This window comes from Poecilia mexicana, unplaced genomic scaffold (genome assembly GCF_051168715.1).
Source record: "Poecilia mexicana isolate PSO_F unplaced genomic scaffold, ASM5116871v1 scaffold_1, whole genome shotgun sequence".
Classification (NCBI taxonomy): domain Eukaryota; kingdom Metazoa; phylum Chordata; class Actinopteri; order Cyprinodontiformes; family Poeciliidae; genus Poecilia; species Poecilia mexicana.
This window is the reverse complement of record NW_028263370.1, coordinates 10,919,167-10,947,162: the sequence shown is the minus strand read 5'-3', so window position 1 is coordinate 10,947,162 and position 27,996 is coordinate 10,919,167. Positions and strand designations below refer to the sequence as shown.

The 27,996-nt window shown below is 38.6% G+C and overlaps 1 protein-coding gene across 1 annotated transcript; it reads right to left on the bottom strand.

Annotated features, from left to right (window-relative positions):
* Positions 1 to 6: 6 nt before the first annotated feature.
* Positions 7 to 27,672, bottom strand: prss12 (serine protease 12). The gene is made up of 13 exons (XM_015004975.2): positions 26,631 to 27,672; positions 23,528 to 23,666; positions 22,464 to 22,636; positions 21,541 to 21,691; positions 20,788 to 20,966; positions 19,978 to 20,119; positions 19,658 to 19,878; positions 15,888 to 16,029; positions 11,464 to 11,669; positions 10,819 to 10,897; positions 8,997 to 9,119; positions 3,184 to 3,479; positions 7 to 1,115 (listed from the first exon to the last, which is right to left on the bottom strand). Exons 1-13 carry the CDS (start codon positions 26,956 to 26,958, stop codon positions 793 to 795), a joined length of 2,502 nt encoding a protein of 833 aa, XP_014860461.2. The 5' UTR covers positions 26,959 to 27,672; the 3' UTR covers positions 7 to 792.
* Between the last annotated feature and the right edge of the window lie 324 nt (positions 27,673 to 27,996).

Below are 27,996 nucleotides of genomic sequence, written 5' to 3'. Positions count from 1 at the left end.
TATAAATCCTTACAAATGTTTTCCTTTATAAGTAAATATTACAACGAAATAACAATAAACAAAGTAAACATGGTAAAAGAGATATTGACATTAATGTCTTTCTTCAGTAACAGAAGTGTCCAACACTGTAATTACAACACAAGAAGAAAGTGTGGCTCCGATAAAGAACCACTTGGAAATGCCGTTTACGTTTCGATAGAGGAATATTGTCTATCTGTGCAAACGTTACTCAGCACACAACCTTAAACGCAATACATTACTGAACATAAAAGATAAAGGCCTGAGCAATATTAAGACATGAAATAAGATTCTTGCATAAGTTAAAACACAACTGAGAAATTACACAAGACTGAAATGGGGCTTGAGAGCACATTTCTCTGAGCGTCACACAGTTAAATAAAAATAAAAAAAATAGGTGATTTTTAGTGCAAGTATGCATATTCATGGACAGACAGTTCACTATATGTTTGGTCCCTTTTTTTAAGACAAACTACATAATGATATCAAAAATTACAAGAAGGTCACAATAAAAGCTTGCACACAAAACATAATTTAAATAATGGATCATTTTAAAACAACAGATATTTCAGCTATGGCATACTCATAAGTGTGAAGAAACTTCAGCATTGTTTTTTTTAACACTTTTAACCTGAAAATCCTATTTTTGCCTTTTCGTCAGGCAATATGTATATTACCGTGACAACAGATTGTCATAAGTGAAATGTATTGCTGCCTTGTTTTTCATTTGACCAATAGAGTCCTGAGTGGTCACTTCTTTCAGTTTGCCAGCCCTCATCGTGTTTTCTCATCACGTCCGGTTATTTTGCGAATCCACGTGCTGAAGGCAGAGACTTTGGTGTAAACACCAGGGGACTGTTGTGTCCTGCAAGCATGACCCCAGGACGTGACCCCATAAACCACCCAGCCCCCTCCTGGTCGCTCGCACACCAACGGACCTCCACTGTCACCCCGGCAACTGTCCACGCGCCTCTCTGACTGGAAGCTCCCGGCGCAGAGCATGCGGCTCGTGAAAGCACTGTGGAAATACTGCTGGCAGTGGCGGCGTGGGAGAAGGGACAGCGTGGCCTGCTGTAGGGTCTTTGAGTATGAACGTCCTGGAAAAACAAAGAGATAGGAGTTAAAGGCTTTTGTGATTTCTGGTAACATTTGAGTATAAAAAAAGGATGGGTTTAGTTCAAAATGCAGTCTGCATCTGCATAGACGACGTCTTCAACAAAAATTTATTATCAGGACAAATTAGTATCACATTTTTCACAACTGGATTGATTAGCACAGCCTCTAAACGCTTTCCATTCATGAAAGTTATTCGCAACAATCGAATCACAGCAGTACTTCAATGCTGCACTTTTCAGATACTCTGTCATGGACTCCTGAGGCTTCGCTCACATCGGCAGCTGAACGCAACCAGAACTTGTGGCGCTGTGTCCAGTTAAAACTTTTTACAACACCTGGGTTCACTTTTAAGAAATGCACTTTTCATGAGCGCTGCAGTGCATCGCGTCACTTTACACGTTATCTGGTAAATTTAAATCACACAAGGCATATAGTGCTGACGTGCGACAAGGCAGGACAAATTACTGAAGTCCAACCTGGGAAACACTGCAAGCGTAGGCTGTTGTACCAGAAATAATAGCCAGATGTTTTTGATGTACATAAAAAATAACTTTAAGAATAAGAGTGAAGTACCATGAATGTACTACTTGATCTTTTTATACAATAGTAGCATGTACATTTTACAACCTACACCCCTATTTGCATGCACTATGTAAGTAAAACAAACACAAAAATATGACACAGCTGCTTCCCCAATTACCCAAAATGTGCCTTTTTTAACATTTAAGCACACAAAAGTCACAATTTTAGATCCGCTAATACACAGCTCTGCAAAAAATTAAGAGACCACTTAAAATGATCAGTTTCCCCGATTTTACTGTTTATATGTGTTTGAGTAAAATGATCATCGTTATTTTATTCTACAAACTACTGACAACATGTCTCTGAAATTCCAAACAAAAATGTGGTTTTCAATGGGGTTCAGTGCAGGGGTCGCTTAATTATTTCCAGAGATGTACATGGCAATGTTAGAAATTCACAGAAGCCTTATAGTTGAGCAAAAGTCAACAAAGGGTCACTCATGACATTTCAAAAAAGCTGTTCAGTTCAGTTTATTAATGATGCTAAAGTTCAAATATTATGATTGCTCCATAATTCAGAGTTTGGGGGCGGCATGAACAGGAGCCATCCTGGCTTTGAGGGGTAGCAGGGAAACTTGGGGTAACTACAACTGCAACAAGTCTCTGCTGAGGAGGCGGCATTGTTTTTGTCTTGTCTCAGAGGCCACACACACACCGTCATTAAATATCCATAGCAGCCTTGGCTGGTGAGTGAGTGTGTGTGGAAAATTGCCTGCATGTCTGATATCAGCGGTGGCAGATAGCCAAACATAAACAGCTGTAGAAAGTAGACATGAAGCCTTGAGTCAGACACTCACTGCTGAACATCACAGACTCTAAATAGCCTCTATGCCCTCACTTAAGCAAAGCAGTAAAACTTTCCCACCTGTTCACTCAAACATGGATATTTTATCAGTTAGGAATCATACGGGCATGAAGAAGATCAAAAAGCATTTCCACGTGTTGAGTACAAGCTGTTGCTGCGCAGTAGAAGCATGACAGTGTGCAGGCCTCCGTGATAAGTTTGAGGTGATTAATGACACCAGCATGTAGTTGAAAGATCACTAGTAGATGTGTGTGTCCGCGCATGCAAGCGCGGGGTGAAGTTGAACGAGTGCAATTTACAAGAGACGTTCGTTGCTACCATATCTGGCTTTGTAATAGAAAAGGCACAAGAATTTTCAGACGATGTTTTTCTATCGCGCATAATATAATTGCGCATAATTGTGCGCAATTATGTCTTTGCGCACAATTGGTGGTTTATTTTGTTTTCACTTATTAATCTATGCTTTCAATCAAAAAATGACTTAATAATACTTCAGTTCACGTATTACTGTTTCATATCAAACTTTGTTTTTTAGTGAACATTTTTATTCTGTTCTTATTTTTTTTTTTTATTTATTTAAATATAAAAATAATCCTGTGTATTTGTCGTTCTATTCAAAGGAACTTGAGGAAAAACTGTTCTACACGTATTCATTAAACTGACCTGTGTCCCCCCAGCCTGTGATGTGACAGTTGCTGGCCTGTTTGAGCACTTTCTCTTTCCTCATGGGCAGGCAGGCGGGAAGGACATGACGGCTAAACGACACACACTCTCCTGGCGCCTGGCCCACCGCCCCCGGTGACAGGCGGACCAGGGCCAGGTCATAATCGTTGCTGTGGGAGTGGTAGTTCGGGTGCAGGATGATTTGATCAACGCCGTACTCCTCTTCATACTCCTCTGGAACAAGGGAGTGGTAGTCCCCCAGTCTGACTTTATACTGCTTGGTGCTGTTTCCGTACCTGTGGAAATCAAGAAAGTTTTAGTTTCACATTTTACTTTGCGACCTAAAACCTAAGTGTATTTTCTTGGGAATTTATGTGAGAGAAGACACTTACTGTGTGTACAACTGGGAAATAGAAGGAAAACGAGCTATCATTTTGAATATGCACAGTGAAGCATGCAGTTTTATTCAGCAAACCTGATTATATATTTCATAAATAAAGGGAACATTTCACTTTAATTTGGTGTGTGGCTCCAAATCCAGACCTCCATTGGTTAATAAATTTGATTTCCATCGATGATTTTTGTGTGATTTTGTTGTCAGCACATTCAACTTCGTACAGAACAAAGTATTCAATGAGAATATTTCATTCATTCAGATCTAGGATGTGTTATTTGAGTGTTCCCTTTATTGTATATATACGTACGTCTTTTTTGGTTATGCCTCTACCAGATTTGCACAACTAGATACAAAAATGTTTATCCACTATACTCTGCTACATAGCCCAAGCTGAGTCAGGTTGGATGGAGGTCATCCAACCTCTCACCAGAAATCATCAGTTTTCAATTTTTATCACAATGGGGTCATTCTAAGCTCCATCTATTTTTTTTTTTCCATCGACTCTGTCAAGCTTCCCCGTCTCTCCTTAAGCAAACCGTTCCCAGAGCATGATGCTGCCACCAGGTATAATGAGGGAGAACCAAAACCAAAAGTAACATTTTATTTCCCGTGCTTGCTCTTCCCTTACACGGCTTGTGACAAATATTTAAACAGAAAAACATCTTCCTTCTTGACATTAGACTAGTAGGTTAACAGATCTCTCATTTTAGCTGTTGCAACACAGTTCATCTGTTTTTCAGTTTAAGTTCATGGCGTGTTGTGGTTGGTATGCTGTAGTTTTATATTCTTGGTCATTTTAAATGATGGATTCAAAAGTGGTCTGTCAGCTTTTCATAGCTTGGGATAGTTGATGACCTAACCCTACCATCTTTTAACCTCTGCATAGCTTAATCCCTGACCCAGCTGCTGTTCCTTGCTCTGTGATGCTGATTGTTCACTAAAGAACAGCTCCATTTATACTGAGGTTAAGGTGGCTTCTGAATGCAAATGACCACAGTGGATTTTATTTAAGGTTTTCAGAAGAGGATGAAGACGAAAGCACCACATTTTTCACGTTTGTAAATAAATTGGCAAACCATGGATCTTTTTCTTCCACTTGTTTATTATGCTCTACATTTTGTTCTATCAAGAAAAGTCCTAATTTAAAGTTGTAGAATGACAAGATGTGAAAAAGCTCAATACATATTAGGGCTTTCTCACTTTGTACATTCTGAAATCATGTTTCAACATTTTAGTGCATCTGCCTTTTTGGTAAGAAAAGATTGCACACCATGTAGCTGCACCCTGGGTTAAACAAACCGATTAAATAGCACAAATTTGTTGCTTTGTGCCTGTGCTGGTTTCATGTGACTCATGTCTATTATCATCATAATGTTCTCAGCAGTCACTTTATTTGTAGCTGTCAGGCACGTTTGGCTTTCTCGAAATGAGATGGAGAGATGGAGGGTGGGGCAGAGTGAGCCAGGGACAGTGAAGGATGGAAAAGAAAGAAGAGACGAGGAGTGAAAGGAGCAGGCCTTCAGACGGAGCCAAGTCTCCACTTGTGTCCAGTTACACCCGGCAAAGTGTTTCCGGAAAGATCTCTCAACTGGCGAATGCCAATGTGTTTATGGGGGTGCGGAGACACTACTGGCCAACCGCTTAAGTACATTAAAATTCGCAGACATGTACAATCTTTGGAAAGCTAATAGTGGTTATGGAGTAATAAATGATTCAAGATCCTTTCCTAAAAGCAAATCTACATTTCGCTTCACGCTCTTGTTACTGAAAGTATCTCCTCTAATACTGCTGGCAAAAGCTCTTCGGAACAGATACAATGTATAAATAGACTTAATGTGCCGGATGCATGTGACCGCTGACCTCAGATCAGCTTTTACGCATCTACTATTGCTATAGGTTTGGTGAAACAATTTTCTAACTTCAGCACAAATGAAACCTATGTGTTGTTGTTATGTACCGACTGCTTTTTGTTTTCGAATTTATGAATGTTTTGTGTGGTTTAGCTTATTTTAGTTGTTACCGCTCATAGAGGTTGTGACCGAGAGCGGGAGGTCCCCTTTTTTAGCCCTTGCACTCTGTCTTGCATTCTGGAGAAGACTGTTACAAGCTGTCATTTGCTTGGAGCATGAAAGAGCAACATGTGATCAGACTACCAAGACAAAACGCTCCAGCAGTTTGATCTTTGCAGACTATGTATCATGTTGAGAACAAAAGAACCCCGAAAAGCTAGAGAGCACAATGAGATTAGATGTGAGCAATTTCATGGTGTACCATTAAAGGAGTGTGGCTTTAAGAAAGTAGCTACTCTCCTAAACTTGCCCACATCTGCAGTGAAAGCAACACAGTGTTTTCTAAAATGATCAGTGCCCCTTAAACCTTTTCAGATTTTATCACTTTGCCACCAGCTTTCTTGTAATCTTTGAGGAAAAGTGTCCCCCACAGAATGATATTGCCACCATAATGTATGTTGGCTGTTACCAAACTTGATGCAGTGAAGTCAAAAGTCCCTATTTTGGTCTTTGTGCTCTCCCACGTACATGCTGCAAATGACTGTTGGAAGCTGTCATACCGAGCTGTCAAGACTGACAGCTTGGAGCATGAAAGAGTAATTTAAGGGCAGGCACAACAAATAGCTTCAATAGTTTGACCTTTGAAGGTACTTACAACATTCTTACAAAGAAGTGTTCATACTGAGCTGTGACATAGCAAAGAGGGATTTTGATAACATAGAACTGAAAAGTGTCATAAAATGTGGCAGTAGAGTGGTGCGGCAGACACAGTGGACCCAGAGTAAATGATGATCTAATGATGAAAATACAAGATTCCAGGCAGCACAGAGTGAGCAAAAGCTAGGAGCTAATCACTGGGAGCAACTGGTGTAATAATGACAGGAACAGGCAACAGGACGGCAGACAAGACGAGGATCCGAGAAGGAACAAGGAGCACAGGTGGGGATTAAATACACAGGGAGACAATCAGGGGAAACAAGGAACAGGTGTAACCAAGGGGTAGACAGGACAATACGGGCAATACGGAGACTCAATAGACACAGAAACTCAAATCCTCGCAAAAAGTATTGGCAGTGTATTTTAAGTCCTACATGAATCCTTCCTAATCCACCTAAATACTGTCACGCTTACTCAACGTAAACTACGATAAGCAAAAGCTTTTCAAAACCACTTAGACGACAACCTACGTGAAACGAGTCAGAGTCATTATAACAATAAAGACATGTACACACCCCTCTCTATTTTGTAACAATTTATTATATTATGCCTGGTATTTAGGTGTGCTCTTAGCTTCTGTGAAATGTTACAAAATTGAAAGGGATAACATTGCCCTATTGGTGTTGAATGCATTCCTGACTATAATAACAATATAATTTACTCAATACCGTGACTCAGTTGGTCAATTATGAAGGTATCCAATACAAAAGCAATACCCAAGGCAATAAGTGTGCAAGCAGCTCATTAAAGCTCATTAATTACGCACACCATAATAGATTGTCATAACTTTAGACAAGGCCTGCATGTTTTTTTCTCTCCCGTGACGACACTCTCCTGTCAACTTGCTGGGGACAGTAATACTTCTCTAAATAAACTACGTAATGATTTGTTTGGAGACAGTAATACTTCTCTAAATAAACTACGTAATGATTTGTTTGGAGACAGTAATACTTCTCTAAATAAACTACGTAATGATTTGTTTAAAGCAAAGGAGAAAAGGGCTCATGAATAAGTTAGTGCTGCTATCTGAAACATCTTCACAACTACTTTCTACATTTTCTATCACCACTGGTAAAGAACTGTGAGAAAAAAAAATCATCTTCTATTTTAAAAAGAAACTCCAACATTTGTTTGAGTTCATTTGTTATAGGAGAAAATAATCCCACATTAAAGGAAATATATATATTGTATATTGAATGAACATCACTAGTCATCCCACTCAGTCTGTAGAAAATAAAAGAAACAGTTACCTTTGTCTGAAGTTGAAGGTAGCTTGACAAGTGATGAGCTTCTAATTCAATTTCAAATTTCGTTGGGTATAATTGTAAGCTTACACAGAAACCTGTTTTTCACTTTTCAAAATAGGAAAGATAAAAGAACATAGCAACTAGCCTAAGCCAGTTTATACGTACAGTTAAATCGTTGCAGTACCTTAAAAGGGTACTAACCCCCTTAAACTTTTCCACATTTTACCACCTTAAAGTCAAAAACCTGAATGTTTTATTTTAAGCAAATGTGAAGTTCAAAACTTACCTGCTTAATTTGTTTTTTCTTCTCTACTCCTGCTGTGCTCCTTGGTCATTGTGCTGTTTGCTCACTAACAACACCTCTATTTTCTTTTTGCAACTCCTGAAAACAATTGATGGCACTGAATCCAAATCAGGAGTTTCAGATTAAGTTTCTTTCCACTTTAGAGTTATGCACTACTTTGTTTTCCCTCCATGTGTAATTACATTGAAATACTCGATAGTCTGTGGTTCTATTGTAATTCAAAAACTTCAAACAACACGAATGAGGTTGGATTACAACCCATGTTTATCGGGTTCCACACGATAAGGTAGGTTAAACAATCTCTAAAGCTTACTAAAAAATGCAGCAGTATGTTCCTTTCATTGTGAGATTATTGCACTGTAGTAGAAGACGTATTTCCTGCAAGGATTTTTATACGTATTCACAATGGAAACCAACAAATGTAAATGTTGCTGAATGTTAATCATTTCAGTCAATGCTGAACTTTTATGAAGTCCTACATATTCTGGGAGTTCAAAGTGTCCTTAAATTGCCACACAAATGCTCTTTATGGTGTTTTTTATATTGGAAAGTAAAGAGGCTTTTAATGAAAAGCATACATCTGACTGTAAATGTAAGTCCGGTTTCTCAGGGAAGAAACTGGACTTGTAAGTGGAAACATCTGAAATGTGGAAACATCAAGATTTATAGCGGTGGAGCGTCTCATGTAGCAAGTTGTGGTTCTGCGATTAACTGCAGTGACCTAACCTGAAACCTAAGGAAACAAAAAATATTCCTCCTAAGAAACATCTCAGCATGTACTTTCTAAGCAGTAACTGCAGACTCTGTGGTTAGTCTTCCTTAATCCTTATTTCCTCTTCAGTCGTTGCTTAGCGATTAATTTCATGTTTCTGGGACCATGTCAAGGATCCTGAACCACGTGCAACCATGCTTCCTTTCACCTGTGTTATGCTACAGCCAAATCACCGTCAATTACTCCTGAAACAGTGTGCAACAGCCTGTGGAGTTAGTTCATTTGAATTTAGGCTTCATGCATCAACCGAAGGCCAAACATGCTAAAGTCAATGTATGCAGAAGCACTGTCACATTTACCTCAGTTAAATTATGTTTAGGACTTTAATAGAAAAACAGCAAGCATAATAATGTGTTTGTTTTTTGACCTTTTGAAGCAGTGCGCTGAGGTTAGGACCCAGCATGTGTCAATGAGAGTCCCACCACAAACCAGCCTCCCATCTCCTCGAGATCCTCGCAAACGAATGGCAGCCTGCCAAGGCCAGCCGCCCCTATAAACACAAACACACACACCCGCACACACAAACACTTCCTTATCACTAACAGAGCAACTACACAATTGATAAAAAAAAAAAACAAGACAAAGAAATTTGCAGGGTCGCATTTAAGATTAACTTAGTTCCATTTAGGCAACGCAACAAATTAGAATTAAATCGGTGCATGTGGCCATTCCACAGACATATGTATAAACAGAGACACAAACAGAAAACCATTATAGTAACATGAGCACATGATTCATGGTTGTTTGGAGGGGAAACACTAACATGCCTGTCAGAAAGAGTTCACAAGAGGCAAAGTGAAGTATAAACATTCACTTCTGAGCCACAGTAATAAAAAACGTACGAGAAGTTCGCTCTGACATCTGCAGAACTATTGTAGATTTACCTTCGTTAGTAAATCGAATTTTTGATTTTTTTAAATTATATTTGCCTTCATCTTAGCAACTCCCTCTACAAAACATTTTTTCTATGTTTTACTCTTTCCTATACCAACATACCTAAACTTTTCTCCTTCAGAGTTCAAATGTATTCATTACTTTTAAGCAAGTAAATTAAAATCTTGGTTTTAGTTTCAAACTGGAAACATAACCTTTATGTTAGAAGTAAAGGTAGCAAAGGGTATTAGATGAAGAGAAGATGTTATTTTATCCCAGCTGATTGACAGCTCATTAAAAATTCATTTAAAGTTCCATAACATACTGGTAATTGTATGTGCCATAAAAGAAACAAAATGGTTCTTACATATCAAAAAAAAAATGGCAGAGGTTCTTAGAATTAATTTTCTGGGGTTCAAATCACTTTAGATCAAGAGTCTGGAACAACTGATGACAAAATGATAAAAAAAAATTGCTTACAACTTTTTAGCAGAAGAAAGTTCAAGTCAAAGTCAAGTTTCTTTAAAAAAATAACTTTTCTCAAAAATGCTTTGCAATATTACTATTATATACGTTGTGTGTGTGTGTGTGTGTGTGTGTGTGTGTGTGTGCGTGTGTGTGTGAATATATTTATGCATATATAGATATATAACTTTTGATGTCGATGCTTTTTTGTTTTTTGATAGCTGGTTTTATTATTTGAAACAAATGGGGTCGCATCATACAGCTGAGAAATTAAGTGAAAAAAGGGAATAAGAATAATTTAACAAATCTAGCAAAAGTTTGAGAAAAAATTCACTTGATATGTGGCAACTGTATAAAAGAGGTAAACTTCAAACGTTAAAACATACGTTAATATTAAATAAATCTGATTCTGTTGTTGTCTATTAGATATTCTGACATTCATTATAAATCTTAAGTAATAATGAATATAATCAGCAAATCAAACATTCTTCCGTAATTGGTTTTGATTTTTCCAAAGGAACCCAGAACTATAAAAAAGATTAAAGCTACTTCCTGACTTCTCCAGGTACCCTTGTTAAAAAATCTGCCTCCTCTGTTGCAATTAGTTTGATATTTACGAAAGGACAAATATCTTTCTTCAGGTGAAGAAAATTTTATTCATTGCGTAACTTATTAATACATAAGAAGCATACATCGATTTAGATCTGACCCACAAAACCCAGAGCTGGAAACATATTTTACCTTTGAATCAGCTGGTACTCATTTGCGACATGTAAACTTGAAATGTGGTCATTTTCTCTGACTGGTTCTCTTTGTTCTGTTATTAATCCCATCTGTCCCCTCCATCTTACCTCAGAGAGTTCTCTCCTCCTATGATCCGGCGCTGGCGAGTGTGTACGAGACGCAGACCGCAAATTGAGCTGACAGGATCTGAGAGGGACAAAAGAGGAGTCGCTGATAGTGTGTTTGAGAGAATGTGTGGAGAGATGATGATTGCTATACCATAAACCTCAGCTCGGATTTTCCTTTTGTTAAATATTTAGACAGGTAAAAAAAAAAAAAAAAGAGGTTTGAAATTCACCTTTTAATACAAAATATGAAGCTGAAATCAATTAGAAATATAATTAATTAGGGCTCCTTTTCGGAGTCTGAACATAATGTGTGTTAAAATCTCAGCAGTGAGGAAAAACCATCTAGTCACTGGCTTTAATTAATGGGAATTGTGCAGACCATGCCTAGTTTTGTAAACTAGCTCTTACTGCAGGATGAAGCAAAAACATAGATCGACCATTTTGCCATCGGGAGGCCTTGCAAAAGTATCTGTGCTCCTTGATAGTTTTTACAATTTTGTCATGGCGTCACCACACATTTTAACGTATTTTATTGGGGTTTTATGTCATAGATCAACACAAAATGGGTCAATCATATACAGCACTGTTTAATCCATCATCAATAATATGTATGAGATCTAAGTTTATGTTGATAATTTGACTGACCTTTGACCTCTCTGTTGCTGTGCTGCGACTCTCCGTAGTTGCAGATGACCCCGGCGTCCTCGCTGTGGCGGCAGTTGTGCGTGCCGGGCTTCTGTTTGATGCAGTCTGCCAACGAACGTTCCTCGCCGTTGCACCTCACGTTGTCGACGTGGATGGGACCGGTCCCTTCTCCAAAGTATGCCATCACACGGGCCTTTGCAGCACCTCTGGATAGAACAGATGTCATGAGATGTAACAGAAACCTCTGCAACCAACAACAACAAAAAAGTTGCAAAACAAAAACAGAAAGAAAATAAAACTTAGGTGACTTGGATGGAATAGTGTGGTATTCCTAGGTTGTGATCCAAACCAGGTTAAACACTTTGACAATCTGCTCTAATACACAATGTGATATCAGGAGCCTTTAGGCTGTGGTTGTGAATGTATGGTCTCTAGCTGTGATTTTAATTAAGATTGAAAAGATAGCTGAAAGAGATTTTCTTATGTTGCGTCCCTGGAGTTTGGTGGGTGACAAGTCCTGTAACCCCAGTCATCCATTGGGGATCTGATGTCTCTTACAAAGTCATCTTGTTATGCATGTGTGTCTCCGACAGCTCCCCGAGCAATACTTAGCATGCAGAGGGTGAACCTTCATGTCACTTGGAAGCAAGCCTAGAAACTGACATCATGCCTCTTTTGTGGGTTTCTCTAACAGCACACACATGTGTAATTGATAAAGTAGAATACAATCTGCTTTCGATGGAAACTCCATGCTACCGACTGAACAATGTGGACACCTTTCTTTCCAATAGGCATGTCGGCTAGAACATCTGTTTTAACAGTTGAATGGGGAAGTGAATGATGAAGTCAATGTGAAAATGGTGGTTGATGAGTTGAAGACATCTGTGATAACGCAATAAATTCATGAAGTCTCCCAACCAAAATGAATTAACATCCCACCTTACATGGAAACAAAAGTGAGCTAAGAAAGGTTTCTACATGATTTACCAGTGTAAAAATAATAAATGGTAAAAGGGAACGAGACAAAATTCATCTTGGACGCATAAATATTTGTAGAATATTATAAAAGTTCCTTCAACAGCAGAGACCTAAATTCTAATAGTTAGAAAAATAGTCGATTTCATCATTCATTATTAATATGTTTTTTTTTTCTCTCAACACAAGGTCCTGCAAATATAATTACCGTATGCATAGCAGAAAACTTAATAGTATAGTTGAAAACTTTAAAATTGGAGTCTATCAAATGTCGTGTGGGGGTTAATTCTTTGCAGAACCGCTTTTGAAATAGATCTCTACAAGCTTATCATATTTCGTGGCTGAAGTTTTTGCCCATGTTTCTTCACAAAATAGCCCAAACTGAGTGCAATTAGATGGAGAGTTAGCGGTACTTTGATCTTGTCACAAATTTTCAAATGGATTTAGCACTGGGTTTAGCATGGCCAAAAAGTTCATTCTCAATTTCATCTGACCAGAGGACCTTCTTCCACATGTTTGCTTTTAACAGTGAGTTTTTTTCTTGCCACTCTCCATGAATACCAGATTTTGTGAGTTGAAACTCAACTCCAATGTGTTAAGTTGAAAACATGAAGCAATAAAGTGATAAACATTACAATGTATCTCATGTTGTTCCTTTATTTTTTTTTTTTTTTATTATTATTTAAATATAGGCTTATAAATGTCGGTATATATTCCATGTTGATTTATATTTTACAGAATGCTCCAACTTTTAAACAAAGTAACAAAATTCTTCAAAATTCCACATAAAAGCATTTTCACATGTATATCAATTCCCTTCACATCAAGATGCAAGTTTACAATGACAGTGTGTGCATATTTTATGTGTTAGTCCGTTTAAAACTACTTTCCTTACATCTAGGGACCTGTGTAATAAGCCATCACCACACCCAGCATGACACAAAAGGCAGAAACTAGCATGGATGTTATACACCTTCAGCTTTTTGCCTTTAATTCTTCCAGAGTTATGCTCTCCAGATGTCGTATTGGAAAAGAATATGTCACAGCAGAGCGTAGCTGAGAGACCGTTTTTTTTTTCTTTTTTCTTTTACTGAGTCAGGAAAAATGAAAACCTTTTGTCTTCTTTCAGTTCTCCATCGCTGCACTTTCGTTTCTCAGAAAGAACAAAGATGCTTCACAAGTAAGCAAAATTATAATGTTGGTCATTTGTTAGCCCTGGCAGTTTCTACAGTGCTTTTTCTGTCACACATGTTTGAGCTCATGAAACAACATAACCTGATTAAATAAAAATAATAACATTTCAAAAGCTGATTACATTTTTAAGGGAAAATGGCCATTAAAACCACCCAGGTCCTTAATTATACACTAATTTGTCCCCCACAGCCCTCCTGATCCATGATGGCCATTAGCTGTGTTAGGCAGAAAGACAATGATACAAATCAAACCAGCATGTCCATCTCTGAATGAAGACATATATATGATAAGGTTTTGGATAGGCCTAGCCAAAGTCTGGACTTAAAGTTGACTTAAATGCTGTGGCATAGACACAAACATGTCAAATTAAAACAATCCCCAAATAGGATTCATCAACAGAATATGGAAGACTTATCACCACTCAGAACAAACACTTTGTGAATGTTGTTGCCACCACATTGGTTTACACAAGCATTTATTAAGTTTAGAGGCCAATAATTAGCATATGGAAAGCTTCAGAAAAAAATAATATATTATCCTAATTTAATACTAGCTGAAGGATTGTTTTTTCTGCTGACTTGCCTTTAACTCAGTGTGAGCGATCCATGACCTTTTGCTTACTCTGGGGCCAGCTCGAGGGGCCAGCAGCCTGGGAGCAAGGGCCAGACTTCACTCTCCCGAGCCATTTGGTCGAACTCCCAAGTGGCTCAAATGGGAATGCCTTGGGATTCTCATTGCATTCCCTTCAGCTGAACTGGGAATGCTTGTTGATTCCCAAGGCATTCCCAGTCCAGCTGAAAACCGTGATTCTTCCAGCATGCCCTGCAAGCAGCTCTAGTAAGCCCTAACTCACCAAGGGGGCGACCAGGAGGCATCCTACCCAGACACCAAGCCCCCCTCAACTGGCTTGTCTTAATGAGGAGAAGCAGTGGTTCTACTCCCCGTGCTTAGATGGCTTGCCTGCAACTCAGCATGAACTACTGCGAGGATATTTGTGATCGAGTTTGAAGTGGAAAAAACATTCCAGACAAAGAAACACAACCCACATGCCAGATCTAAAAAGGTGCTGATGGATTGTGCAAAAAGAGCAGGCAGTCTGAATTCACTTAGTCTGAACTAATGTAAAACATGACGATGTTCCAAAGCCACAAAATCAAACTAAGTATTTCTCCAGAATTTGACCCTATTTCCAACATCCTGATCTTGACCACAACTGCAAATAAATGGTTTAAGAAGATGCTATGAGATTTAGATGACAACTTGACATGAACCAAGAAATCATTACTGTTTAAACTTTACCTTTAATAACATAAAGTTACCTAATTTTTAAAGTGCAATCAGTAATACTTTTATAACAAATTTGTATCAATAATGATTTCTTGGTTAATGTCAAGTTGTCATAACAAAGACATTTTGAATAATGTCAACTTTGTATTAAAAGTGTCCTAATTTACCGAATGACGCTTTATGACAACAGTCATAAATATTCATGAAGACTTATTGATGTTCATGACAGGTGTTATGTCATGTTCATGACAGGTGTTATGTCATGTTAATGACAGGTGTTATGTCATGTTCATGACAGGTGTTATGTCATGTTAATGAAAGTGTCATGTCAGTCTTACTTAACCCCCTTCAAATAAAGTGTTACCGAAAAAAGTTTTAAAATAGGCCATTCATTGAAGGTGCACCTTATAATCTGGTGCGTCTTATAGTGCGGAAAATACGGTAGTATAAATACAAAGATTTTACTTGTTTGTTCTTTAATGTCTGCTTAGCAAAATCCGTTCTACCGTCCAGCTATGCTACAGTTATCATTCTGCAACAAAATACCAGATTGTTTCACTTTCCTACCAATTTATTTGCAATTTTTCTTTTTTGCATCATTGGCAATAGCACCCGTGTTCAAGTTTGTATTTCTTTGAGAACTGCTAGTTCAGCCTAAACAGATTACTCATTGCCACTCTGGCTTGTGGAGGCAGGAAAACCATTAAACTGAGCATTTGCAAATACTAACTGACATGAGTTTCTTTGTAGGTCTTTAAAACCCAAGAAAATAAGGAGCCTAATTCATTTTTGTCACTGGTCAGGCTGGAATTTTACATATTTAAGCAGTGTGTGTGACACTGACACTTCCAAACGACGAACAATATATCTTACCTGAGTAAACCTCAGGGGATTTCATGACATGCACTTTACAGCCTTGTGTCTAGAAGTACAAAGCTGTCATAGAGGCAATTTCCAAATATCAATACCTGTAGCCCAGCTGCCTACACACCACTTCAGCGTCTTGATCAGTCCATCCATCATCACAGACAGTCCCCCATTGTCCAGACAGAAAGAGCTCAACCCGACCTTCCCTGGAGCTTTCCCCTCCCACAAGCCGCACAGGGATACCTGGAAAAAGGACACAAAGCAGCTCTATTAAATCCAGACTGATTTATGACCAAATATGAAAAGACTACAGGCGGTTTTAGAAAACTTTACAAGGTACCATAAGGACAGGATTTCCAGTAAGGAACCCAGTATTTTCACACGTAAGAAGCACTTTGGTGACAGGAAAAATAGTTCTGCTGACATGAAACAGGTTCTACATTTGTCTTAATTTAGGCTGTGACAATAACAGAGACTCATTTCTACTTGCCGAAGACGCTCCAAACAGAGTTTGGGAAGGTTCAAACGAACTACTCACGCATTCCTGACAAACCTGATCCTCCAGGGCAGAATGTTTCTGTAAAGGCAGCTTGAGCTGACACGCACTTTACAGGGTAGCAGTTGGCACACCTGTCTGCCTTTTTACAGAAACGTTAATTGCGCGTGTGAGCGTGGAACGGGAAACTCCCAAAGTCTTTTCAGTCTGTGACGAGTATTTTATTTTTCCTTCGCTCTCTGCTCTTTCCTCTATCTGTCCTGTTCTGTCTCTCTCAAAAGTTATTCACACACATGCACAAACACACCGTGTGTCACATCAGTCACAGCTTTATGCTGACTGTTATTTGGTGTGCATGCTTGCTCAAACATATGCACGTACGTTGATGCCATCTGAGTAGACATCGATGGGTTTTCCATGTGGAGATTTAACCTATCAGTTTACACTCTTACTAAGCCAAAGTTTGGACAGACTTTCTGATGTTTGCTTTGAGAAGAAATGGGTTGTGAGAATGCTTTAAAGCTATTGAACATGTGCAAGATGAATGTTGTAGACAGTAAGTCCCAGGATAACACAAACATACTCTTTGCGGCCTTCAGTATAACTGCAACAGAATTTAACATTTAAAAAAAACACACAAAAAACTTGTTGTTTTAAAGAACAATAGGGGTGAGAGATTAAAGCTGAGGAGATAATTGTGGGAATGTTTCCTCCTCGCTTAGTGCTGGTGAATGAGGAAATGTTTGTGTTCCTTCCCAGAAAACAGAAACACTTCTGTTGCTATTAGCTAACACAAACACACATTCATTTGTGTTTCCATCATTTACTAACTTAAGTCACTTTCCAAAAGATGTGATCCTCTCTGTTAATTTGATAGCAACCAAATTTATCAAAAACAAGCAATGACAGAGAGATCTTTCATAGCTTTTTTTTTTTTTAATTAATGCTGTTGAGGAAAATACTGTAGATCATACAAAGAAACATTTCTGAGTCACAAATCTGAACATTGTGCAGCTTTGGCAGTAAGTGAATTTGCCATATTATTAACCGTATTTCAAATCATGAACAAATGAAATACTGTAAATGCTTGAAACCTTGACCTTAGGTGTACTGAAGATTTGCAGACTACCCTGAATAACTGGGTCTGTGCCTGGAAAATAACCTATTTAAAATAAATCTAAATTCCAAGAGTGATTAAATGGTGTTTAAAATTTTGAGCAAAAATTAATGAGACTTATTGCCATGATGAGTGTAAGCAAACGTCTGACTGTGTGTTTCAACATCAGTGTAAAAGTGACTGAAACGCTCAAAATACAAAAGATTTTTTTGAATTTTTTTGTATGCTTGGATTATTCATAAACTGATCCAAGCCGAAATTACTGGACCACACTTTCTCCTTAGCAGTATTTCAGAATTAAAACAAGCCCCCAAAAATTAATTCAACAGAATACAATATACTGAACTTTGTTAAACCCTCGCTCCACTCTAGGTAGGCTCTATAAGTCACACTCCACCTCTACACACCACCACCAACACAAAGCACCAATGTTCCCACAAAGCTCTGTGTAATGATCTCTAACAAGAGTGAAAGAAGGAGCGAGTTCATAGCACTGCCTGGTTGATCTGCTGTTAATTCATTTCCAAAATAAACCCAGACAAATCTCCCTTTGGCATGCTAGGAGGGGAAGGAGAGAGCTGTACACATACCAACAAACACTGAGACATAAATACACTCACATACATATTGCACTTCTAAAACACATAGTAAGTGGGGGTTTGTGGGAAGAGGCGGTTCTTCAGATTCTTTCCCAACACTTCCTCCTAAAACCACACACTGAAAACGCCATCTCTCTCCCTTTGAGCTTCATAAAACCTTTATCGAGAATAACCATGTGAAATCTGAATGTACTTTCTTATACTCCTTTGTAGGCTTATCGCAACTTTACTGGTGCCAGAAAGTTGCAGTCACAAACATGATTAACATTCAACATTTCTCCTTGTTTAGCTGCTTATGACACGCAAGCCTCTTCTGATAAAGAGTTGCAACTACATGGTGACAAAGCTGCTCCAGTAGGCCGTAGAATAACACTGGTGCTGGGCGCAATTTTGCCTTTTTAGTCGGATGTGTGGAAACTCTGCGAATCACCTATTTAACATTGGCAATGAGTAGGTTTAATAAAGTGATTTCACAAGGAGAGCTGAGAATGATGAAGTAAAAGCACAGGCTGCAGAGATTACGATGGATGACCTCACCTTCTTCCTTGTATCACATCGAGAATGTTGCCTCTCCTAATCTGAAATCTAATTGTCTGTAGGTTCAGTTTGGTAAAGATCTCAGATCAGATCAGCTTGTGTTTTCTTTTCCAGTGAACTGTTACCAGCAACATTCAGGTCCAGGGTGTCTGCAGATGATCTGGATTAATGCTAACACTGGATAGTGACAAGAAAATGCTTATAAACTGGGGTTATACAACTAGAGATGCATTTATGCATTTCTTTTAAAAAGTTTGACTGTTTTAACAGTTTGTTGCGACATAGTGTGGCGTACTGGATTGAAGTCTAATTTGACAAATAAAAGTACTAGTGTAAAATTTCATGGACAAGAATTTCTGTTTTTATATACATTTTAAAACTGTTGAATGCATTTGTTTTCATTCTCTTATACTCTGACACCCCTCAATAAAATGCAGTAGTGAAAAGCTAATGCTGTAGATCACCCTAAACACACCATATCCCATTATGTAGCACGAGAAACATCATGATTAGGGGATGCTTTGTGCAAATTCACAGCATATTTTGGAGATTTGTGAAAAAATATAAAAACTGTGTCATTTTTCTTCCTTTTTTGTTAAAGAATGTAGCCTTTTAAAAACACTAAAAGGCTGAGGACTACACTTCCCTGTGGGCTATTGGTTATTTAAGCAGCCGCCACATAAAAGATTAAAAACTAATAACCTAAAACAATACATTCCTTTTAACTTGTTGAAAATTAACATGGATTTGAATGATTTGAAAAAGGCATTTTAATGATCACTAAAATATTACAAAACCCTCAGTTTCTTCTGTGCAAAATGTAAAAATCAGATATGAATTTTTGAGACACGCCACCATCATTTCCTGAAGGCAAATACTTGTTCAGCAACACCTTTATGGAAACCACTGCCATGACTGAGTGGTAAATTAACTTAAACTTCTTCATAAAGTCATCAATAATATACCACTTTCATGTATGTTAATATGATGACACTAAGCTGGTTTCAGCTATGGTCGGCAACATCTAATCACAATCGCAAGAATTCAGAAAACTTTCCTGTCTTGCACCCTTACATGCCAACAACAAGGCATGCATGACAGTGAGATAAAATACTTTCTTACTAGTTGGAGGTCTGTCGGCACCTCGTTCAGAGCTGCAGGCGATGTTAACATCTTCATGGTGTGTGCAGTCATGGCGGAGCCACTCCTTTCTGTTGCACAACAACAGGCTGGGTTCTTTTCCTGTACAGCTCACGTCGTCCAAAAGGATTGGACCTGACCCAATCCCAAACCGTGGAGCTGGGTTCATGTCGAGTCCTTCAGAAGGGAGCGTCTCCCCCACCCTGCCATGTAATACGTAGGTCATGCGTCCACAGATAAAGCCGTATTCAAATGATTTGATTGTAAATCATAAGTGAGATGAAATACATATGCCGAATTACCTGTAACCAAGCTGTCGACACACAACTTGGGTGTTTGACTCTGTCCAACCATCGTCACACACCGTCCCCCACTGACCGTGGTAGAAGATTTCTAAACGTCCCTGGTGGCTTCCAGCCCCCCCAGCCAACCTGACGGTACCATCTGTCGAGATGGGAAGACAAGAGAGCAAAGCGCTCGTGTTGACTATAGTTTTGCATTTTGTTTTTGAAGAGTTTTCTTGTTTCGTGTTTTTTTTTTTTTTTCGTGTTTCGTGTGAAATACCAAAGTCAAAAACACAGAAAGAATATAAAGAATTCAAATACCTACAAAGCAGGACACAAAATAAAATAAATCTTAAAAATTCAAAGCATTAAAAACCAAATAAGGACATGAATGCATTTGTGTTGTCAGGTCCAGTAAGATGTGATGTTTTTATGTAGTATTTCTACTTACTTTGAAGTATTTTTTTTACTTTGATTTCATGATTTTTTTGTGAATTATTTTGATGGGATCAACACTGTTTTATTCTAAATATCAGATTGTTTATTTATATATATATATATATATATATATATATATATATATATATATATATATATATATATATATATATATATATATATATATATATATATTTTTTTTTTTTTTTTTTTTTTTTTTTATCTAATATGTACAGTCATACTTTCTCCTTCACCTGCACCTGTCAAGTCAAAATACCTGACTGTGAGTAAATGTTTAAAAAGGAAGAGCTGGATGTTCTTATGAGAGCTCAGTTATCAAGACAAATGTCAGTTTATTGATCACTTTTGAATGGGAATCTGTTGATCTACCTGTGAGAGGACTGCAGGACACTCCAGCATCCCCAGAGTGCAGACAGTTGTGCTCTCCCCAGGCACTTTTTGGACACTGCTCCAAAGTGAGCTCATTGCCTGAGCAGCGCACCTCGTCCAGCCAGACGCGGCGTGTGCCTTTGCCAAAATGTCCTTGGCTCCAAGCTCTCGCAGTTCCACTGAAAAGAAAACACAATGTACAGAAAATAGATGGTTTGCCCTGCAGTAACTCTGATGCAGCGCAAAATTGATGTGTGACAAATAGTGCCTCACAAAAAACACGGTGTAAGACACAGTTCATATTTAAACTGTATGCATTTTAGAGTTTTAAACAAAAAAATTCATTGTCACATACGATTGTGTAAATCACAACCATTGCGGCACATTTGCAGAGAACATAGTATTGCTAAATATGCATAGCTCCATGGTGTGAGAATCCACGCAGGAACAATGAGACTGATTCACTGTTTGACTCCCAGATGTTCTTTACTCCTCACTCCTCTCTCTGTGTCCGAATGGAAAGAATACTTGTCATACTTTTAGAGGCACGTGGAGAGAAAGATGGCTCACCACCCACATTTATTCTGCTTCACTTTCCTTCTGTCATACGTGTTCCTCAATACTAAAAATGTGTATTCCTGTTTATTGCGGTACAATTTGTTAGTAAATGTTCTGGATTAAAATAAAAATAAAACAAACAACATAATTTGTTTGTGTATATATGTCTGTGTGTGTGTCTTGCCTTACTTTTACCTCAACCCCAGCTGTCGACACACCACCTCTGCATCACTGTCGTCCCATTGGTCATCACATATGGAACCCCACTGTCCCGCGTGAAACACCTCAACCCTGCCTTCTGACTCTGACTGACGTCCAACCAACCGTAAAGGAAGGGTCCCAACCACTTATGTGCACACAAAATGAAATTCACAAGTTTACACACATCTCTATACCAGGATCTTTGTATCTTGACTCATTAGTATCTTCACTCTTAATAAAAGCTTACACACTTGGACTTTTGTTGATTTTGCTATATAAAACCCAGAATTGAGGATATGTTTTCTTGGGATTTTAATTGATAAACATGCACAAATTAGCACAAAACTGTTAAATGGAAGTATGTTGAAAAAGGGTGGCAGGTGGCACAGGTTAGGGATAAGGTTCTGGGTTACAAAACTATTGACTAAGCGTAAAACATCACACAGTTGACATTGAACATTGAAAGCATATGACACAAGTAATAACTGACCAATACATAACTGTCTTTCTAAACTAATAACTAGCTAAGAAGAGCATTCAATAAAGAAGCAGCAAAGAGATCTGTGGTAAATTAGGTAAGTTAGGAGGAACATGGGCGTCACAATAATTCTGTGTGAACGGGACGTGTCCCCCTTATATTAGAAAAAAATTCAGTTGGACCCATGCACCACTAGCCTGGCCATTGCCTTCCTGGGCAACTGCGCTCGAAACATGTTCTACCACAGAGCGTACGTGTGCGTGTGAGCAGGCATACTTTAGCATGCAACAGGTTATGTAGGTCTATTACATAAAGTATTGAGTTCATGTTGACTATTTTAGAGCTGTGGGACTTTGCTGGCTTTTCAGACCTTCTTTTATTCAAGCAAACATCGATACATCAATCCCAGAATCTTTCCTAACACATGAGGCAGGCCTACCCCTCTGTTGGGTGCAGGTAACCGCTGCAGCCAGAGAACACTCCTCGCCCTTCCAGGTAGTTTTGGGACAGTGGAGCAGGTCTGGCTCTTCTCCCTGACAATGAACCGCCAACCAGTGAAGCCTGGCTTGTGGGCGGCGAAACACAGGAACTGCACGAGCAAGACCAGACACCCTAAGAGGAGATTGTTGGGCACATAGGTTATTTGTGCAAAACAAAACTAACATCAGTCTAATGCTTCAGTTGGACTTGTTAAATGCTAAACAATTATATGTATAAAAAATGTATTTCTTGCTACATGATAAGAAATCAATTGGAAATTCAGTAAGTCCATCCCGACATTAGGGTTACAGGCCTCTGGGAACTGGTTGCTGTAATCCCCAGCTTTCAGTTTGCTCACCAGCAGCTTTCAATAACAGTATGGGAAAGTCATCAGCGAGACTTCCAGCTAATATATGGCTGACATTTGCCCTCCCTCCTTTTGACTGTGTGCTTTCATTGACTTCTGTGTGAACGCACACATGCTGCACAGACCCACATTCGTGTCAGAATACAGGTCTGTGCTGGTGTTAGTGACAGCATGTGTAGCAAGCATATAGAGTGACTGTGTTTTCCAGGGAAAGCAGATTCCTCATTGGAACAAGTGTGCCCCATGTTATGAACAGAGCTGATATGAATAACTGCTCTACAGGCTCCCCCGAGACCTTTCTCTGGCATAGCTATACCTCATAGTTAGAATCACGAGACGAGTCGCACGCAAAGGTCGGCTGGGGAAAGGAGTGAGCTTGCAGCAATGTAAATAACTGAGCTAATTAAATACCTAAGGGAAAAAAGGGCACAGGGATGCAAAGGTCATAAAAGAAAAGTACACACACTTTGGAAAGAAATGAGAACAGTTCCTAGAACATATGCCTGATGAGTTGCTAACAGCGCCAGCCCCAGCTTGTGAATTTCTAACAGATGACAGATATTGATTCTCCCTTTGCACCTCTGTTTGAACACATATGTGGGAAGATAAGGCAGCAAACGGACACATGTGAATGCATGCATGCTGCTAACTCTCACCCCTCGCCCAGCTGTCTGCAGACCACTCCGGCATCTTCGTCCTCCCAGTCGTTGCCACAGACGGACCCCCAAACTCCTCCCAGATACACTTCTACCCTGCCGTCAAGCTTGGAGCGACCTCCCTGCAGACGGACCGAGCCTGGGGTGGAGAAAAGATAGGAGAAAATAATCTTGCAAAGTTAGGAAACCGTTAATGACAAGGTGCGTGTTAAGTGTGGAGACATTAAGGTTCGGTAAAATTTGTAAAGAACAGAGAACTCAAACAAACAGAACTGTTTTTTTTAAATAACACCACATCAGTATCTAGGAATGAGACAGCTATAGAGATTATTGCTCTGTACGCAAAAAAGTATTCGCTTATCTCAGGTGCTTACCACGCCACATGTTTTCCACAAAAAAAAAACTAAAGCAATAACTGTTTGTTGCAAAATTTCAACAAGACAAGAAGAACAAACTTGATTGATTTTTGAGTATTTCATACAAGACTAAAAAGGCAAGACAAAGGCAGGCAGAACAGAGGCATGTGCGGTTGTCCTGGCAACATAAAATGACTCAAGATTTTGTGAGTGACCTTTATGTATCGTAATTCACTTTTGACAGTACAGGCGTCATGTTGTCTTGTTAGCGTGAATGCTGTAGGCATCGCTACTTAGATATTTCTGCATAATTTGTGCTATTTCAACCATTCAACTTTTACCATATTCTGCTTATTCAGGACATTACAACTGTCTTTTCGTGTTGACATCTCATGAAATATTCAGCTTTCTGTAAACATCTCCGGCCCCTTAGAAATGAAGGGAACATTACATAATTTTTGAAAAGTTCAGCTACAATCGTTGCGCTCTTTCACAGGTAACTACTACTTCAGACAGAAATACCATTCAAACTTCTAAGTGTAGTCAACTACTCCTGTTTATTCAGCTTTTTCATATCTTTCACAGGTTTTATGAAATCGGTCTTCAAGTTTTTTGCATTATGCTCAGTCTTCAGACAAAAAAAACTAACAAAAAAACAATGGCTCTCTAGCTCTGAAGATTCCAATAAAATCCTTCCAACCCTTATGCCAAATCAAAATCCATCTCTCCTTTTAACCCTGAGTCCAAACTTCTTCCAAGATTCTTAACCGTAACTCCTACACTCCTTTTAACTCAGCTGGCTTTAGCTTTTTAGCTCATTTTAGCTCATAAACTATTGTTATCTTATTGTTTTACTTTGTAAATTATGTTTACAAAGTAAAACCCGCATTTCTATTGCTCTTTGGGTGGGATTTTTGTATTGACCAAAAGTTTTCACTCCTCTTCTACAGTTTTTCTATTTGCGTTTTACAGACTTTATTCTGCTACTTAGGCCTATGTCTTCCATTCCTGCAAGTCGTCTGCAGTTGACTTCAAATGCTTCTCCAATTCCCACTAAAAAAATTCAGCTTACAGCATTTACACTGCATTTTTGCAGGAAATGCACATTTTTCTGGTTTGACACTGCTCTACAAATTTGGTTTCTTGCAGAATTTAGGGAACATACATTATGGCAGTATGTTTTTAAATGCACACTTTTATGAAGTGCATGTAAACTGAATTTTATTTCATCCTTTTCAAAAACAATAATACAAAATAAATACACTTTATTTGTAGTAGTAAAAAAAATATTGTTTTGGTAAATTATTAGTAGTAGTTTGTCACAGCACTGCATACTTCATTGGAAAAAATATTTACTCTAACAATGAGCTTTCTGTAGAAACTTGTTAAACTTGTTAAGTGCCTTTAGCACTTTTAGATGCATGCAGATCTTGCACGAATGATATATTAATATTACAAAGAAAAACTAAGAAATATTGTCATTTTTGGTCATGTAGAAGCTGATATAGCTAGCATTTTTTTGCATGCTTGTAATTCAAATGTGTGTTTTTTCCTGTTAATATGCATGACTTGAACAGCCAAGTAGGTAGATTTGCTAAAAATCTACCATATTCCCATAAAATATGGATGACAAGAAAAAACCTGGTACCTTGCAGCAAAAAGGACCAGGGCTTGGGCTCTTTCTGCTTGCAATTTGCATATCTTGTCTATGAATTTCACACTTTATTTGAAGGAGTAAAGAGGTACAATCCAAGCTGCTTTTGATCCAGTATGATTTTATATATCACTGATTATATGGTGAGCCATGTCATAAACTTCTCCTGGTTCACTGTGTTTTATCAAGTCCAAAGTCAGCCCCTGTCAGCCCCTGTTAAAGGAACCTGGGCCTTTTCAAGACAATGATGATGCAATAGTTCATTCTAAAGGAGCCACAAAGGAGTTCTGAGTGAACATACTGTACAACAGGACATATAGTTTATATTTTGAGAACTGAATTTAGGTCTCATTAGTAAGCCATGATGTTGCAAATTAACAAAAGTAAACACTTCTGCACATGCCACTTTCTGCATAATTAATCACTATACGTTTTGCCTTTTGAACTGAATTATTGAGCTAAGTTAACATTTTGACATTCAAATTTATTGACATGTACCTTCAATATCTTTTCTTTAATATCACAAATTAAGAAGACACAATATCTATGGGTATGCCTGTGTCGACACAAACACGCATAAACTGGGCTTGGGAGGAAAAGGTGTGCCTCTTTTTGCTTTCAGCAGATCTGAACTTGCTGCAGAGAAAACTCTGTCAGAAGCTTCCCTCCTTTTGTAACAGAAAACAAAAAACGCCTCAAATAGAGACACTGCTTAAGTATTCATTAAGCTATAACAATTCAAAGATGCAAGGTTTGCTGTCGCCAATTTTCAGTAACAAACCACATTCTTCCACCTAAACAAACACATTTCTTAATTATCATTGATACTACGCAAATAAATAGTACACGTGCATTCATAAAGGAAGCCCTGCAGGCACTGCGCTGCACACCGCTGGAAAACATCTGCAGACTCCTCTCTCCATCAGCTCAAAATTACCAACATATAACAGAATTGATTTTTTTTTTTTCTTAAAGCTGCATCAATTTTTAAATAATTAATCAGATTACGTGAATTATGCGTGTTTATGTCTGCTGGTCATGTCACACACACACACACACAAAACATCTAATTGGCAATAAGCTGCATGTTTACCTTGTTTACAGTCGCAGTACCCCCAGTCAACTCTGCCTTTGTGGTTCCTAAAAAAGCACCAGGGACGGATCCTGCCGTCCGGGTTGCGGCAGTGGTTGTGCTCTCCTATCCCTCTGCCCGGATAGCGCTCTTTGAATCCGGTCACCTCGGTCCAGTTCATGCACCGGCTGCCGGACTCGGTCACGTCGATGGCTCCCCGGTATGAACCATCCTTTCCCCGGCTCCGTGCGCAGTCTGTGAACGGCAGGATGAATGAGGGGAGGCTGCTGGAATAACAGTCGCTCGCAAACACAAACACGACCACTGAGGCAAGAAACGCCGCACTCATGTTAGGTCTGTGAGCCGAACAGCTGATAACGGCGGAGATCTAATTCACTCATCAGCTGACGGGCTCTCACTCATCCAGTCAGCTTCAGCGCTTTGCACTGGGAAGAGAGTGTTAGGAGGAAAACGACCAGGATTGATCCTTTTTGCGTGGGCTGATGGGGAGGAAACTCACCGAGGGGAGGAAAAAAGGGATTAACATCAGTGATTAATCGAATAAGTTCATTCATGTTTATTCTGTACCACACCTAGCGGTGAATTTAAAGATTAAAAGATCTGACAAAATAACTACAGCGTAATCAATTTGAAGCTTTGTTTTTCTTTTTCGGACATGATGATGTTCTCAGTGCAAATGTTTGTTTTTTTTTCTTCTTGACATTATGGGATTTCCTCTCTGCTCTTCCACAGACTATGTGATCACACTGCATCCTGCTGATCTGTTGACAGATAATTGGGTCTGGACTTTAATGCAGTCAGACCACTTGCATCATATTATAGATTGTGAAGTATCTACTAATGCAGTGTGACAACAATACATCTCTATAGATATGTTTTAATCTGCTGTTATTGCACAGTAATAGCAAAAATAAAACGAGGACTTGCATATAAAATGAACTAGCCTCGGAAAAGTTAATTAATAACTTATAGTAATTAGGCATAAATATTACTTAGTTTTTAATTTGTTATGCTTTGATCATGTGGTCATGTCTAAGCACTGAGCCATTATTGTTCATGGACCAGAGGAGGCTGCCTGTTATGACCAAGTAGTTTTGCCTATTGAAGCGTCCTTCTCAAGGAACATTAAACGGTTATATTCAACATCGGACAGTGAAAATATATGGACATTTTTAATGTTCCCAAAATATTCTGAAAAGATTACAACTTTAACAAAGTAACCATTTACTATACTTCAAATCAAATCATTCCTTATAGGTTCTGAAAAAAAAATATCTGCAATGTTTACAATGCAACCCTAATAAAAAACCAGTAGTATAGAATTTCCTAAAGATCCCCCATCTTATCTACAATGTCCCATTTAAAG